Source organism: Sphaeramia orbicularis, chromosome 8 (genome assembly GCF_902148855.1).
Source record: "Sphaeramia orbicularis chromosome 8, fSphaOr1.1, whole genome shotgun sequence".
Taxonomy (NCBI): Eukaryota; Metazoa; Chordata; class Actinopteri; order Kurtiformes; family Apogonidae; genus Sphaeramia; species Sphaeramia orbicularis.
The window spans coordinates 85,756-100,000 of NC_043964.1; the positions used below are offsets into that span (position 1 = coordinate 85,756).

The 14,245-nt window shown below is 48.1% G+C and overlaps 2 protein-coding genes across 2 annotated transcripts; both read right to left on the reverse strand.

Moving 5' to 3' along the window:
* Positions 1 to 338: 338 nt before the first annotated feature.
* Positions 339 to 12,125, reverse strand: LOC115424678 (keratin, type I cytoskeletal 13-like). The gene is made up of 6 exons (XM_030142064.1): positions 12,048 to 12,125; positions 2,782 to 2,874; positions 2,561 to 2,686; positions 2,162 to 2,233; positions 548 to 687; positions 339 to 453 (listed from the first exon to the last, which is right to left on the reverse strand). The coding sequence occupies exons 1-5, from the start codon at positions 12,108 to 12,110 to the stop codon at positions 553 to 555; spliced, it is 489 nt and encodes a 162-aa protein (XP_029997924.1). The 5' UTR covers positions 12,111 to 12,125; the 3' UTR covers positions 339 to 453; positions 548 to 552.
* Positions 12,126 to 12,198: 73 nt separating this feature from the next.
* Positions 12,199 to 13,491, reverse strand: LOC115424061 (keratin, type I cytoskeletal 13-like). Its single transcript, XM_030141165.1, has 3 exons — positions 13,153 to 13,491; positions 12,330 to 12,400; positions 12,199 to 12,259 (listed from the first exon to the last, which is right to left on the reverse strand). Exons 1-3 carry the CDS (start codon positions 13,489 to 13,491, stop codon positions 12,199 to 12,201), a joined length of 471 nt encoding a protein of 156 aa, XP_029997025.1.
* Between the last annotated feature and the right edge of the window lie 754 nt (positions 13,492 to 14,245).

Sequence of the window (14,245 nt, forward strand, 5' to 3'; positions counted from 1 at the left end):
TTTGTGGAAACTGTTACTGAGATAAGGATGAGATTAACTAAACCTGAACTTAGCCTGGTCTGGACCAGGCTAACTCCACAGAATCAATCTCCATGGTAACTGATATCAAAACATATCCTGCTATCCCCCATCCTGTTTTTGTGAAACCGGATCATGGATCAGTCGAGCCAGGATAGCCCACATATCCTGGCTTAACTCCTTATCCTGGTTCGGTGGAACCGGCCCCTGAGCAGAAACAGACTGAACCACAACAAACATCAACTCAAACTCACACACACGCTGCATTTATGGACCTGTTTATTGACTCTCAGCTTTTACTGGTTGTGTCACAGGTCATGTGACTCAGAGTCCGCTGCTGATTGGCCGTCGGTGCCGGTGGTGGGCGTGGAGGCGGTGGAGGAGACCGCCTACCCGTAGACCGCCTCCTCCTGAGTCTGGGTGGAGCCGCAGACGCTGTGGACCAATCAGAAGACATTAGAGCGGACCCGCCCAGCTGCTCTTCATTCAACCAATCAGTGATCAGTGTTCTCAGTGTGGGCGTGGTCACCTGTTTCAGCCCTGAAGCCTTTTGTACTCAGCGACCTCCGACTCCAGATGGATGTGGGTGTCCAGAAGCTTCTTGTATTCATAGTCCTGAAGATCCAGGTCCAACCTGAGCTGGACCAGCTGGTCCTCCAGAGTGGAGACCTGGAAGAGAAGAAGAACAAGAACAAGAAGGAGGAGAAGAAGAAGAAGAAGAAGAAGAAGAAGAAGAAGAAGAAGAAGGAGGAGGACAAGAAGAAGAAAAAGAAGAAGGAGAAGATGAAGAAGAAAAAGAAGAAGAAGAAGGAGAAGGAGAAGATGAAGAAGAAAAAGAAGAAGAAGAAGGAGGAGGAGAAGAAGGAGAAGGACAAGAAGAAGAAAAAGAAGGAGAAGAAGAAGATGAAGAAGAAAAAGAAGAAGAAGAGGAAGGAGACAAAGAAGGAGAAGGAGAAGAGGAAGAAGAACAAGAACAAGAAGGAGGAGAAGAAGAAGGAGAAGGACGAGAAGAAGAAAAAGAAGAAGGAGAAGAAGAAGATGAAGAAGAAAAAGAAGAAGAAGAGGAAGGAAAACAAGAAGGAGGAGAAGAAGAAGAAGGAGAAGATGAAGAAGAAAAAGAAGAAGGAGGAGGAGGAGGAGGAGAAGAAGAGGAAGAAGAAGAAGAAGGAGGAGGAGAAGAAGAAGGAGAAAAGATGAAGAAGAAAAAAAGAATAAGAAAGGAAGAGAACAAGAGGAGAGAAAGAAGATGAGAGAAAAAAGAAGAAGAGAGAGAAGAGGAAGAAGAGAAAAGAAGAAGGAGAAGAAGAAGATAAGAGAAAAGAAGAAGAATAGACGGAATAAGGAGGACAAAAAAGAAGAATAATGAGGGGAGGAGAGAAAGAAGAGAAGAAGAAATGATGAAGATAAAAAAAGAGAAGGAGAAGGAGGAGGACAAGAAGGAGAAGAAGAAGATGAAGAAGAAAAAGAAGAGGAGGAAGGAGAACAAGAAGGAGGACAAGAAGAAGAAGAAGAAGAAGAAGAAGAAAAGAAGAAGGAGAAGAAGAAGGTCCCTGCAGGTCTGTGTTACCCGGTCCCTGCAGGTCTATGTGTTACCCGGTCCCTGCAGGTCTGTGTGTTACCCGGTCCCTGCAGGTCTGTGTTACCCGGTCCCTGCGGGTCTATGTGTTACCCGGTCCCTGCGGGTCTGTGTGTTACCCGGTCCCTGCGGGTCTGTGTGTTACCCGGTCCCTGCGGGTCTGTGTGTTACCCGGTCCCTGCGGGTCTGTGTTACCCGGTCCCTGCGGGTCTGTGTTACCCGGTCCCTGCGGGTCTGTGTGTTACCCGGTCCCTGCGGGTCTGTGTTACCCGGTCCCTGCGGGTCTATGTGTTACCCGGTCCCTGCGGGTCTGTGTGTTACCCGGTCCCTGCGGGTCTATGTGTTACCCGGTCCCTGCGGGTCTGTGTTACCCGGTCCCTGCGGGTCTGTGTGTTACCCGGTCCCTGCGGGTCTGTGTTACCCGGTCCCTGCGGGTCTGTGTTACCCGGTCCCTGCGGGTCTGTGTTACCCGGTCCCTGCGGGTCTGTGTGTTACCCGGTCCCTGCGGGTCTGTGTTACCCGGTCCCTGCGGGTCTGTGTTACCCGGTCCCTGCAGGTCTGTGTTACCTGGCTCAGGTATCCTGTCAGCGTCCCTCCGTACTGCCTCAGGGTTTCAGCCACACTTTCCTCCAACACTTCCTGCAGAGGAAACACACCACTCATCAAGCCTCAGTCATGTGACCTTTCCTGTGGTCATCGGGTCCACGGAGCGGGTCAGTCCTGCGGACCGGCCCCGGCCTCCGCCCGACAGGAAGTCCACCGTGGAGGTGTGAGGGCCCATCATGGCCGCTGCGGCTGAACTCCACCTCCTCGTGGTGTCAGCTCCTCTGGACCTTCAGCCTGTTTCCACTGAACGTGTCCTTTTTTGTCCGACTGTTGGTCCCAGCGTCCTCACTTCTTCTACTGGACCTGGACTCACACCTGCGGACCTGATTACTGTCATTTCCTGTGGATTGTGACGCTCACCGTGTCCGACGCGGACCGCAGTTGGGTCTCCAGAGACTCCAGAGTAGACTGGACCTGGGTGACTTCAAACCACGACGTCTGCAGGGTCTGGATGTGAACCACCACCTTGTCCTTCAGAACCTGGGTCTGCACAAAACCAACAAACACACGGGTTGAATCCGTCGGGTCCCGTCGACGTCTAATGACGTCCGCCGCCACAGGAAGTGAGGTCATGTGGGTACCTTGGCCTGGAAGGCCTCCAGGTCCTTCTGGTTCTTGGAGTAGATGGTTTGGTGCAGTGGTGTGTTCTGGGCCATGGTCTTGGTGAGGTCCACCTGTGGAACACATGGAACACAAGTCTCACTACAGCAGGCCTGGCCAGCCCACGGCTCCAGAACCACATGTGGTTCTGTGGCCGCTTTCATGCAGCTCTTACGTTCATGTCGTAGTTTGTGTTTGTGTGTTTTACAGTACGTGCATATCACACACAAATGCACACGCTGACGTAAATGACTCGGAGGGAAAATTGTTGAGTAGTATAGGCCTACCGAGTTCACTCTCAAAGTGGAAGGAAAAAATGCACAGCAAAACGAAAATAAGAAGATGAACACAGGAGGTTTTTAACAGTGGGAGAGTTTGTTTGTTTTTTGGTGGAATGCAAAGGCAGGTCATTGTGCCGGACCTCAGGCATCATTAGTGCATTTCAAGGCTTCAGATCTTCAGTGGCACTTCAGTTCACTCCATCCTAACGTCGACCAGGAATTTCCAAAGGGGACTGAACTTCACAAGCACAAGCTGGTGACGTTGAAAGGTCCGGCAGAAAAGCAGACGCAGTTGTTCCAAAAATATATGAAGCACTCAGAGACCGTAACGCTCGCATCATATGAACTTGTTTGGAACATTGCACGGGCTGAAAGGCCATTCAATGAAGGGGAGTTCGTCAAAACATTGGGGTGGGGGGGTATTTCAGGAATATTTTCAGATTCAACTTTAGCCCTGATTTTCTGATGCAACAAGATGTTCTAAGCACTCCTGTGGAATTTTTTTTAAATTTTCATCCAACCCCCCCACCCTGAAAATTACTTTTTCAACCCTGAAAACGTGGGGTTTTTGGAAACGTTCAAACCTTCAGTGTACCAGTCTGCTCCTGCTGGGCCCTAAATGTTTTTGTGTGAGTCATGTCAGGTCTTCAGAGTGCTGTGCACTATAAAAGGTGTAGAGTTAAGGTCCCATTAGAGGTCAAAGGTCACCCAAATGGTCCAAATACATATGTGATGGAACTCAGCTGTTCATGTGGGTTCTTCCAAATGTTGGGCTCAGGTTCTCTCCTCAGAACACATCTACTGACCACAAACAGCTGACATTCAGTCACACACATTCAACACAACTGTTTCCTGTGTATTCTGCACAGACATGAACACAGAACAGACGCAGTTTGACAGCACTGACAGTTACATGAACCTGTCCAGGTGGTGCAGAGGACAGACCTGGAGCCTCCCAGCCCCTGGTGAGGATAAAGCAGGTTCAGAAAATGAATGAAGTGTTCGTGCTTCCCTCCTAAATGTGTGCTGGTGTTTCCTCCACACTAATGGCGGCAAATTCAAATGTTCTGTCCATGTTTGAGTCTTTAGTCTCTAATGTGTCTGTAAAGGGCCAAAGGGGGGAGGGGGGGGGGATCCCACCAGGAAACCAGAGGGAAGAGAACTGAGGACAGATTTGATCACATGTCAGAATGGTATGAATTTTTGAAAAAACTAGTCATTTTGGTGACCTTTAACCTCCAACATGACCTTTGACCTCCGCCATGACCTGGACATCAGACTGTTCTGGTCCACAGTCCTGTCCACACAGTCTGGCACTGACAGGACCATGAACTGTCCCATCATGAACACATTTAGTCTGTATTCACACCTGCCTTGTTTGGTCCGTTTAGAACGGACCAGAGTTCGTTTGCTCCCTTGGTTCGGACCTTTTGGGCCGGTGCGAATAAAAACCACCGAACTCTGTTCCGGACCAAACGAGCGAACCCAGACCCAGTTGAAGAGGTGGTCTCAGTGCGGTTCCGTACGAACCCCTGTGCGGTTCGTTTGAGGTGTGAAAGCAGACCGGACCTGATCCGACACAGTTGGGTTTTTGTACCTAATGAGCTCCCGTCGTGTTGAGCATTATGGACGACAGAGGTTTACCAGAGAGTATCAGAGTGAGGATAGGCTGTGGAGCTGAACATGAGCCCTGGTCAGACTGGAGCTCAGAACAGACGCTGCCTTCAGGACGTCTGGGCAGATGTGCGTGGAACACAGCTGACAGAAAGGACACCGAAAAACTCTGACGTTTTCAGCTGGTTCAGCGAGAGAATGATTAGGATGACGGTTAGATCTGTCTGTTGTGCTTGAAATAAAAAATAATAAACGACTTCATCAGCCCCAGCAAACTTTACCTGCGTTAAGGAATTCTGTCCCTGGTTAAACTGAACAGTGATATAGGACAGATACACACAGGTCAGCAGTACGGAGCACTAATGCTGTTGGAGAACAGTCTTTTCATATACCAGCAGAATTCACACTTCAGACCTGTTCTGTCTGTGGGAATCAGACCAACAGTCACAACATGATGTGCACATGAGCGCTGTCCTCCGTAGCCGTCTTGCCCTGTGTCTTCGTCATTGAGACATGAATTCTACAACATTATAAACCTGACGTTGCATCAGACGCTCTTGCTGCTCAAACACTTGTGCAGACGTCTGCATCTGTAAAAACCACTATGACGATAACACAAACAGCCGAATGTCCATGATTCTGTCCTTTCACTTTGGACTGAGCGCTTTAATGGACACTGCTCATTTCTGTCCAATGGATGAACCACCTCAGCACACGTGGTTTTATTTACAGATTTTGGTCCACTTACAAAAATGTACAGTGTGAATACGAACCGCACCAAAAAAAAACCAAGCAAACAAAAAAAAAACAATTGGTCCGGACCAAAGCAAGTGAACTATCGGACTTTCCTGGTGTGAATACACACTTACACACTGAACTGGACAAAAGAGTGGAGGAGCTGAAAGAGCAGATTTACAGAGTTACAAAAGTCATTTTCAGTTTGGGGGGTTTGGATGAAAAGTAAAAAAAATGACACAGGAGCGCTGAGAACATCTTGTTGCATCAGAAAATCAGATGTGTGTACATGTGTGGGTATGTGTGTACATGTAGATGTGTGCGTGTGGGCGTGCATGTGGGTAGGTGGGTGTATGGGCATGGGTGGAGGTGTTTGTGTGTGTGTGTGTGTGTGTGTGTGTGAATGGTTGAACATGTGGGATGGGTGGTGTGTATGTCTGGGAGTCAGTGTGTGTGTGTGTGTGTGTGTGTGTGTGTGAATGGTCGAACATGTGGGATGGGTGGTGTGTATGTCTGGGAGTCAGTGGGTGTGTGTGTGCATATGCTTGTGTGGGTGAGTGGGGGACTGGGGTGTGTGTGGGGTTTGGGGGTTGGGCTTGGTGGGATGGGGGGGCGGGCCTCCGGGCCCCCGGGGCGCTTGGCTGTGGCATCAGGGTGCGCACTGGCCTGCAGCGGGTGGCGGTCTGAGCCGGCCTGGCCACCCGGTGTGCTGGGTGGGACCCCTGCCCGGGGAGACGGGTGGCTCCTGGGCTCGTGGGGCTTGGGGACCGGCGCCTCGCCTGCCCCTGGATGGCCGGCCCCCGGTGGGGGGGTGGCGGCCGGCGTCCCCTGGGGCCTGTGCTCGGCTGCTGTGGGGCCTCTGGTGGGGGCCTCCCTTGACCATCTTTGGGGCGGGCACACTGTCGCCTCTCGGGGGGGGCGGGCTGGATCCCCCCTCTCTGTGGTGTCTGCTGGATGGCCAGGCCTTGGGGCCCTCTGGGTCCGCCCCTGATCCTTGGAGGGGGGGCGGTTGCATGTGTGTGTTCTTCACCTCAGTCTGTTTAAAAACAGAAGTCATTCTAATAGGCCCTAAAAATGTGACAGACTCCCTATCTGACCAGATAGTCACTCTGGACAATGTGGGTGTAGCCTCCAGCGCCACAGTTAGAAACCTAGGAGTTCTATTTGACCCAGATCTATCATTTAAACCACATATGAACCAAGCCTGCAGAACCGCCTTCTTCCACCTGCGCAACATAGACAAAATTAGAAATATTCTATCTAAAAATGATGCAGAAAAATTAGTTCATGCGTTTGTTACATCTAGATTAGATCACTGCAACTCCCTTCTCGTAGCATGTCCTAAAAGCTCTCTAAAAAGTTATCAACTGGTTCAGAACGCGGCAGCGAGACTACTAACAGGAACAAATAGAAGAGAACACATCACCCCTGTGCTCCAAGCCCTTCACTGGCTTCCAATCCAGTTTAGAATTAGATTCAAAATCCTCCTCCTCACATACAAGACCATTAATGGTATGGGCCCCTCTTATCTCAGAGATGCTCTGGTGCCGTACCATCCCAACAGAACCCTTGGTTCTCAGAATGCAGGTCTACTGGTAGTTCCCAGGGTCTGTAAAAGTACAGTAGGAGCTAGAGCCTTTAGTTACCAAGCTCCTGTTTTATGGAATCAGCTTCAGCTAACATTAAAGAGGCCGACACAGTCTCTACATTTAAGGTCAGGCTGAAAACGTTCCTGTTTGGAAAAGCTTCTGGTCAGGCTAGTTCAAACCAGACTGAACCCACAGTTCAGTCTAAGCTGCCCTAGGAGCAGTAATGCTGGGGGAAGTCCAGGCACTGAGTCCTATCTCCTGTTTCTGCTTCTACGTACCACTTCTGTCTGCACTTATATTTTTAATATTTAGCCAACTTAGTTTGTGCAGTACTATTCACCTGGTGTCCCCTTTCTCCACTCCCCTCCGGGGGAGTGGCTACTTTTTCAGCCGTAGCCTCTTGGGAGCCAATGAGGACAGGATCTGCGCTGACCCATCTGTGTCCTGCCCTGTCCTGTGTCCTGACCCCCTCCCCCACCTGTCCTGGATGGACGTCCTCGGCCTCACCACTGTGGATGGGCCTCCTCGCCCCTGCCTGTCTCATCCAGCGGGACGGACCCCCCATGTGTCCACCCTACTGCATCCTTCAGACTGGAACTACATCTGCAGATGGACGTCCATCAGTCCTGCTGCATCTATAGCCTGTCCGTCCATGGGAGTGGATCTCTCCTTCACTGTGGTTCTCCCCGAGGTTTCTCCTTTTTCCCACTGGGTTTGAGTTTTTCCTTGCCGAGAAGGAGGGTCTAAGGACGGGGGATGCCCTGGACATGACTCATGTTCTGCTGTTTATTTGACTGTTGTTTACATCCAACTGACTCTGTAAAGCCCTTTGAGATAACCTGGTTGTGATATTGGGCTGTACAAATAAAGTTGAATTGAATTGTTTGCCTGGTTCACTCTGTCACAGCAGATGAATGTGAACAACTGATGTTGTGTGGATTTGTTTCTGGGATTATCTGTTATAGGTATTATTTGTGTGAATGTGGTATATGATATTTTGTTCATGCTTTCTTATATTCTTCATTTCATAGGTCTGATGTATCTCATTGTTGTGTTTTGTTTTCTTCTCTCTCTTCTGCCCAGTTTACTCAGTTCTGGTTGTAGTTACTGTTTCCATTATAATTGTCTCCATGGTTGTTGCTGTTTGTATTGTTGATACTTGCTTGTGAGGGTCTTCTCCACCTTCTTCTCTCTTGTTTTCTCCCCTTCTTCTACCCCCCCACCCCCACCCCCCATGTCAGGTCCGGCATCAAAATGTGGTTCAACTAAACTCATAATAAACACAGTAGAATATCAAAGGGCGCTTCATATACTTTATGAAGTTACCCTTGGCAAAGCAAATGTGTTCAGCACCAAAAGGAACCAGACTACCATTCTGCTGTTAGAACGCTGGACAAGACAAGTAGGAAAAAAAAAAAGTAGTGTGAGATACTCCCTGGTAAAATGTCCAAATAAAAGAGGATACACAAGTGTCAGAAACATGGGCAGTGATGACTGGGAGTACAGCTGGTGTGGGCTGGGCCTTATCGGTACAGACAGCTGAGCCCAGAAAAAAAATAAATAAAAAAAATAATGATAAAATCAGGGCTAATGTGGTATTTGATATTAAGCCCCCCCCCCCCCCCCCCCCCCAAAAAAAAAAAAACATGCCTCACTGACATTGTTGAAATCTTGTCTCCTGAAAACAACAAACTAAATCAAATGGCATCAGACATCCAACTGTCCCACCACACCGCTGAACATCGAATATCCGACATTAACATGGATACTGAATCACAGTTGCACTCTGACCGGGGCCGGACTGAGACTCATTTTCAGCCCTGGAGTTTCATACCTCAGACCGGCCCACTTTAGAACACAACCAATTATTATTAAAATCATGGAATTCTAACCTCACATGTTAGGTCTACACACTGTTCTGCAAAGCCTTGGAATTCAGTGTATTTTCTAAAGTATTTCCAGTTCAGTGCAAGTAAAGGTTGCTTCACAGTGTGGATTTATTTCAACAGCGAGTGCACATCCACATCTCCAACATTATTATTCCTCACAACACAACAACAGAATCTATATTTTTGTTCTTATAAGTGTTAACATTTTTCAAACCTTTAAAATGTTTGAAATGAAATGAAAGAATATATAAAAATATTAAATAAAAAATAATTTAAAAAAATAAAGCTTGCTGCACTTTCTAATAACTATCATTTTTGTATCCTCTGCAACAAAAGATTTCCATCACAGCTTACTTGCGGTTTGTTCCATCTTTGCTATTGTTATATGTTATATTGTTATTATTATAGTGATTAGGGGTTTGATGAGGATGATCAGAAAAAACTGTGTGTATATCCTGTGACTGAGGGCGAGCAGAGGAACCCCAGAGGAACCCCAGAGGAACCCCAGAGGAACCCCAGCTCCCACAGACTCCTGTTCATGTGTGTCATTAGTGGTTCAGGTTGTGCTGCTGAGCTGCTCCTCTGTCATCAGTAGACTCTGCTCTCCCTTTCACACTTCCTCCAGTTTCTCTAGACTCTCCTGCACCTGGATCACAATAAAAAATAAGATCTACAGACATTTGGACTTACTGAACCAGTTCAGATCTTTACACTGGCTAAATATGCAGCTTTATTTAATATTACTTTATGCTGTTGCCTTTCAGTTGTGGGCTTTGTGTATTTACTGTCTCACTTTTAATAATAAAAAATAAAACAGGTCAGGACTATGGTTTGGGTCTAGAAAGTGGTTTTAGTGGAACTACTGCTTGTTCACAGTCTGTTCCAACAGCTCACCTTCTCCTTCCATCCTGACAGGAACAATCCCCTCATCACTACAGACTGACAGAAGTGTGGCTGACATTTTGCGCCTACGGCCCCTCCCACCACCAAACATTCATACACCAGTGTGAGTGGCACTGGAGGACAGGAGGGTGAAGTGTCTTGCCAAAGGACACAACAGCACATGGACAGAGTGGGATTCGAACTGCCAACCCTTCAGTTATTGGACGACCCACTCTACCATCTGAGCCATGGCCGCCCCATCCATATATATTCATATATATTTTCCTATATCTCATATAGGCTTCTAAGTCTATTTCAGATCTTTTCCTGTCCCTGTGTATTCCAGAGCAGTTTGGACCTCTGTGTGTTGTGTCCACAGTAGAAGGCCAAACCCACAGTTCTCACAGGGGTCTGATCTCTCAGTTCCTGACACTAACCAAAACACTTTCCACACATCATCATGTTCTCATGGCAGACAGAAGACTACAGTGTGATTTGTATTTTGGGGTTCAGAGCGTCTCAGTCTTTAGTCTGAGGGGGATCTGTTTCTATGGAGCTCCAAATAAAGGGATTTCTTTGACACTGAACGTTTGAACTTATCCTTCTTTATTGAAGACGAATTAGTAGAGTAATATTTTTCCAGAACACCGCGATAGCCACGGATGGAGCTCCAGCCACGATGGGATCTGTGAACGGGCTGTGGGGCGGTGCAAAGCTGACCCAACTTTTCCTGAGTTTTGGAATTTCCACTGCATCATCCACATAGAGTAACTCGTGCCTAAATCATTGAATTTAGATGATGTCATGAAGCCTGTGATGGTAACTGTCGACTCCATCCGCACACATGCACTGAACCACCGGCAGTTCATGAATGGCTGAGCTGGACCGGTGCCTCCAGCTGACCTGCCGCTGCACTGTGAGGTGGCCGGCTAAAGGAAAGGGACTTGGTCGCTTCTTCGAGCTTTTGGATGCCGTGAAACTGTTCATGGAAGAGAAGGACAAGCGCTACCCTGAGCTCTCAGACCTCCAGCGGACTATGGGTCTGGTTTTTTTGGTCGACATGCTGTGCTTCTTGGACAGACTGAACCGGACCCTGCAGGGTAAGTCCAAAGTACTGCCTGACCTGGTGCAAAGTGTGTTTGCGTTTGCCAACAAATTGAAGCTGTTCAAGACACATATTCAGAAAACAGATTTGACACATGTTCCCGCTCTGCTAAAAGCCGGCACCGTCCTGAATAAACAAACAGCCAGATATGCAACAGTGGTTGAAAGCCTGCACGAAAGCTTTGTGACCCGCTTCTGTCATCTTCAACTGAAAAGGCCACAGATTACGTTCTTCGTCAACCCGTTTAATGCGGAGACGGGCTGTTTGCGACCCCCGCTGGTCACAGATGAGGCTGCGGCTGAGGTGGAGAGGACCGATCTTTGTGAAGAGGACACACTGAAACCTGCTTTGAGAAAAGGGACCGTTGAATTCTGGGAAAGTGTGCCAATGGAAAAGTACCAAATGTCAAACGGGCTGCGCTTAAGATACTGTCAGTGTTTGGAAAAACATACGTCTGCGAGTCTCTTTTTTCTGCCCTGAAACATGTGAACTCAAAGCATCGATCTGTTCTGACAGACACACATGTGGACAACAACTGACCATAAACCAGATTTGAAAAGGACTGTTGAGGGCAAGGACTGCCAGAAGTCCCACTAAGCAACATGCATGGTAAGAAGAAAAATACTGGAGTAAGTTATTAGGTTTTTGTTTGTAGACGTGAACTGAACATCGAACTGAGTTTGTTTGTGCGACAGTGGTGAACAGGACTGGCCTGTGGTCCGAGTTCTGTGGGAGTCTGTTTTTGTCATTATCATGTTGATGAGTGACATTTACAGTAAATCTGGCAGAGCAGAGGTCTGTGTGTCAGAGAGCGAGAGTGGGGGGGGGACTGGGCCAGTCCATGTGTGCCATGGGTCTGATACGCTCTATGGAGTAACAGGGAACACTCAGGCTCTCAGCCTCTGACTGGTCGGCCCCCACCTGCACTATGGAATGTGAACCCATGGCTCTGGGACTCAGGGTTTTAGAGCTGGACCATCTAGGAGACACTAGGACTGGGTCCAGCTGGTCCACGTGGGTGCAGCTCATCTGTGGCAGTGGTGTCCTTCTGTTGTCATTGAACCTGCTCTCAGGATGGTTCCTGGTCTCCCTCTGGTGGCTTGGCTCAGTTTGTCCTGTGGGTCCAGGTTTTGGGGGACGGCGTCCACTCACCTCCTGGTTGTTCTCCTTGAGGATCTTCAGCTCCTCCTCCAGACCCCGGATCTGCGTCTTCATGTCGGATCTGGTCTGTGTCAGCTGGTCCAGAAACTTCTTCAGTTCGGCGACGTCGGCTTCCAGCCACTGCGGCGCCGCCGGCTCCTTCTCACTCCTGCAACACAACGACCACAGGTGAGGATGAACCGAACTGCAGACGCTCAACTGATCTGAACTCATGAGGACAAACATCTGACAGTGCAGTCGTCTGGAACTCCTATAACCTGTGTTTGGACTCACTTGTTCTTCAGGTGTTCATCAGCCGTCTGGGCATCGCCCATGGATCCGTACACCTGGATGACGGTCTGGATCTGCAGACGACAAACACACACATCTGTTATGACCCTGGGTCATAATTTGTCTGTTTATATGTATGTGTTTTCTGTTTAGTGTGTGTGTGTGTGTGTGTGTGTGTGTGTCCTCCCCCGTCCTGTAGGGGTGCTGTGCCCCTTTTGTGTCTGTTTGTTTGCAGGTTGCTGATTGGTGGATTGTGATTATGCGGCTCTTTAAAAATGGCCCTGGAGCTTCCGTCCTCGCTCGCTCTTGCCTCCTGCCAGCTCTCCACCCTGTGTTCGTGTGTGACCGTCAGTCTTTGTGCTCCTGCAAAATTCGATTGTGTATAGTTGTGAATAGTTTTTGTAAATCGAACCTTTTTCTGGTAGGGGAGATCGGCTCTTTTGTTTTCACCTTTTCTCCTGTTTTTTGGTTAGGTAGTTAGCTAAGTTTTCTGTATTGTATTTCTTGCATTTATTTTGGAGTAGGTAAGTTAGTTTGAATTGTAAAAGAAGATATTTTGTTTGTTGTTTTAGCCGCTCCCTCCCCTAACCCTTCCTTAGTTGTTGAGAAAAATATTAATAATAAATATTGTGAATTTTTAGTTTCGACTGACGTGTGCGCTTGGGAGCTGGGAGGGAACCAAGTGAGCACATTATGTTGGCCCTGGTGAACCCCTAGGCCGGGGCATAACACATCAGACAACCACGTCCTCCTGATGGACATATGTCCAGATGTGTGTGTTTGTGTGTGTGGATGTGGGTCTGTTGTGTCCGTGGACTGGACTCACCTTGGACCTGATGATGGACATGGTTTGGAAGCAGGTGCTGTAGTCTCTGGAGGCGGAGTCTCCGCTGCTCTCCACCCACTGCCTGATCTTCAGCTCCAGCTCGGCGTTGGCGTCCTCCAGGGAGCGCACGGTGGACAGGTAGTCCAGCAGACAGGTGTCCAGGGTCTGCACCCAGAACTTCTCATCGACGGTGGGAGGACGGAGGTCGATAACTGGCTCACATTGAAGGGCTGGAGCGGCAGCTGTGACGACTTTTTCAATTTTCTCTATTTTTTGAGAGCCAACGACGGTTCCGGTGACAGGGGCGTGGATGTTGATGCTGCCTGAACTATTCCCCATGATGAGGTTTTTCTTGTGCAGAGACTCAGAGAAGACAAAGACCAGCTGGTGACTCTGCTGCCTTTAAACCCCAGGGTCTGGGGGGGGTCGGGGGGGTCATGGATCAGGTGGACACTTACCAGAAACTTCACTCTTAACTGGAACCCATTCAAACTGTCTCAGCGTTTTTATATTTACCTCAGGAAATTAAACCCTCTGCTTCCACAGAACTCTGTCTGGGTTTGATAAACCTGCCGGGTCAACAGGTTGGGTCCATAAACAAAGGTTCAAAACATCGGTTATCTGGAACCAACAGGTGTGGACGAGTTCCGTGGAATCCCCCTCTGCTTGTAGAACTGAAAAACACCTGGTCATGTGTGTTTTTCCACCAGATCTTTACTTGGACATTTTCTCCTACATCATCAGAACCAGAAAAAAAATAAAAGACTTAGAAAATATGGACTCATGAATTACATTATAAAAACAGTCAAAGATTAATTAATGAATAATACAAATAGATGAGTTTAAAATCTACATCATAGTTCATGAAGTCCTGAATAAATGATGTAATATTTTCCCTTTAATGGTCTGAGACGCAGCAGCAGTTCACACACTTTATGTACTGTGGTGTCAGAAACCAGTACTTGAAACAAAGTATTACAAACCAGTATTTTCACCAAAAGTATTCATTTTATAATAAAAAAGTATTCATTTTAAATTCAAAAGTATTCGGTTGCCTGTCAGAAGTTGAATGTCAGTGTAATGTGATGGTCGG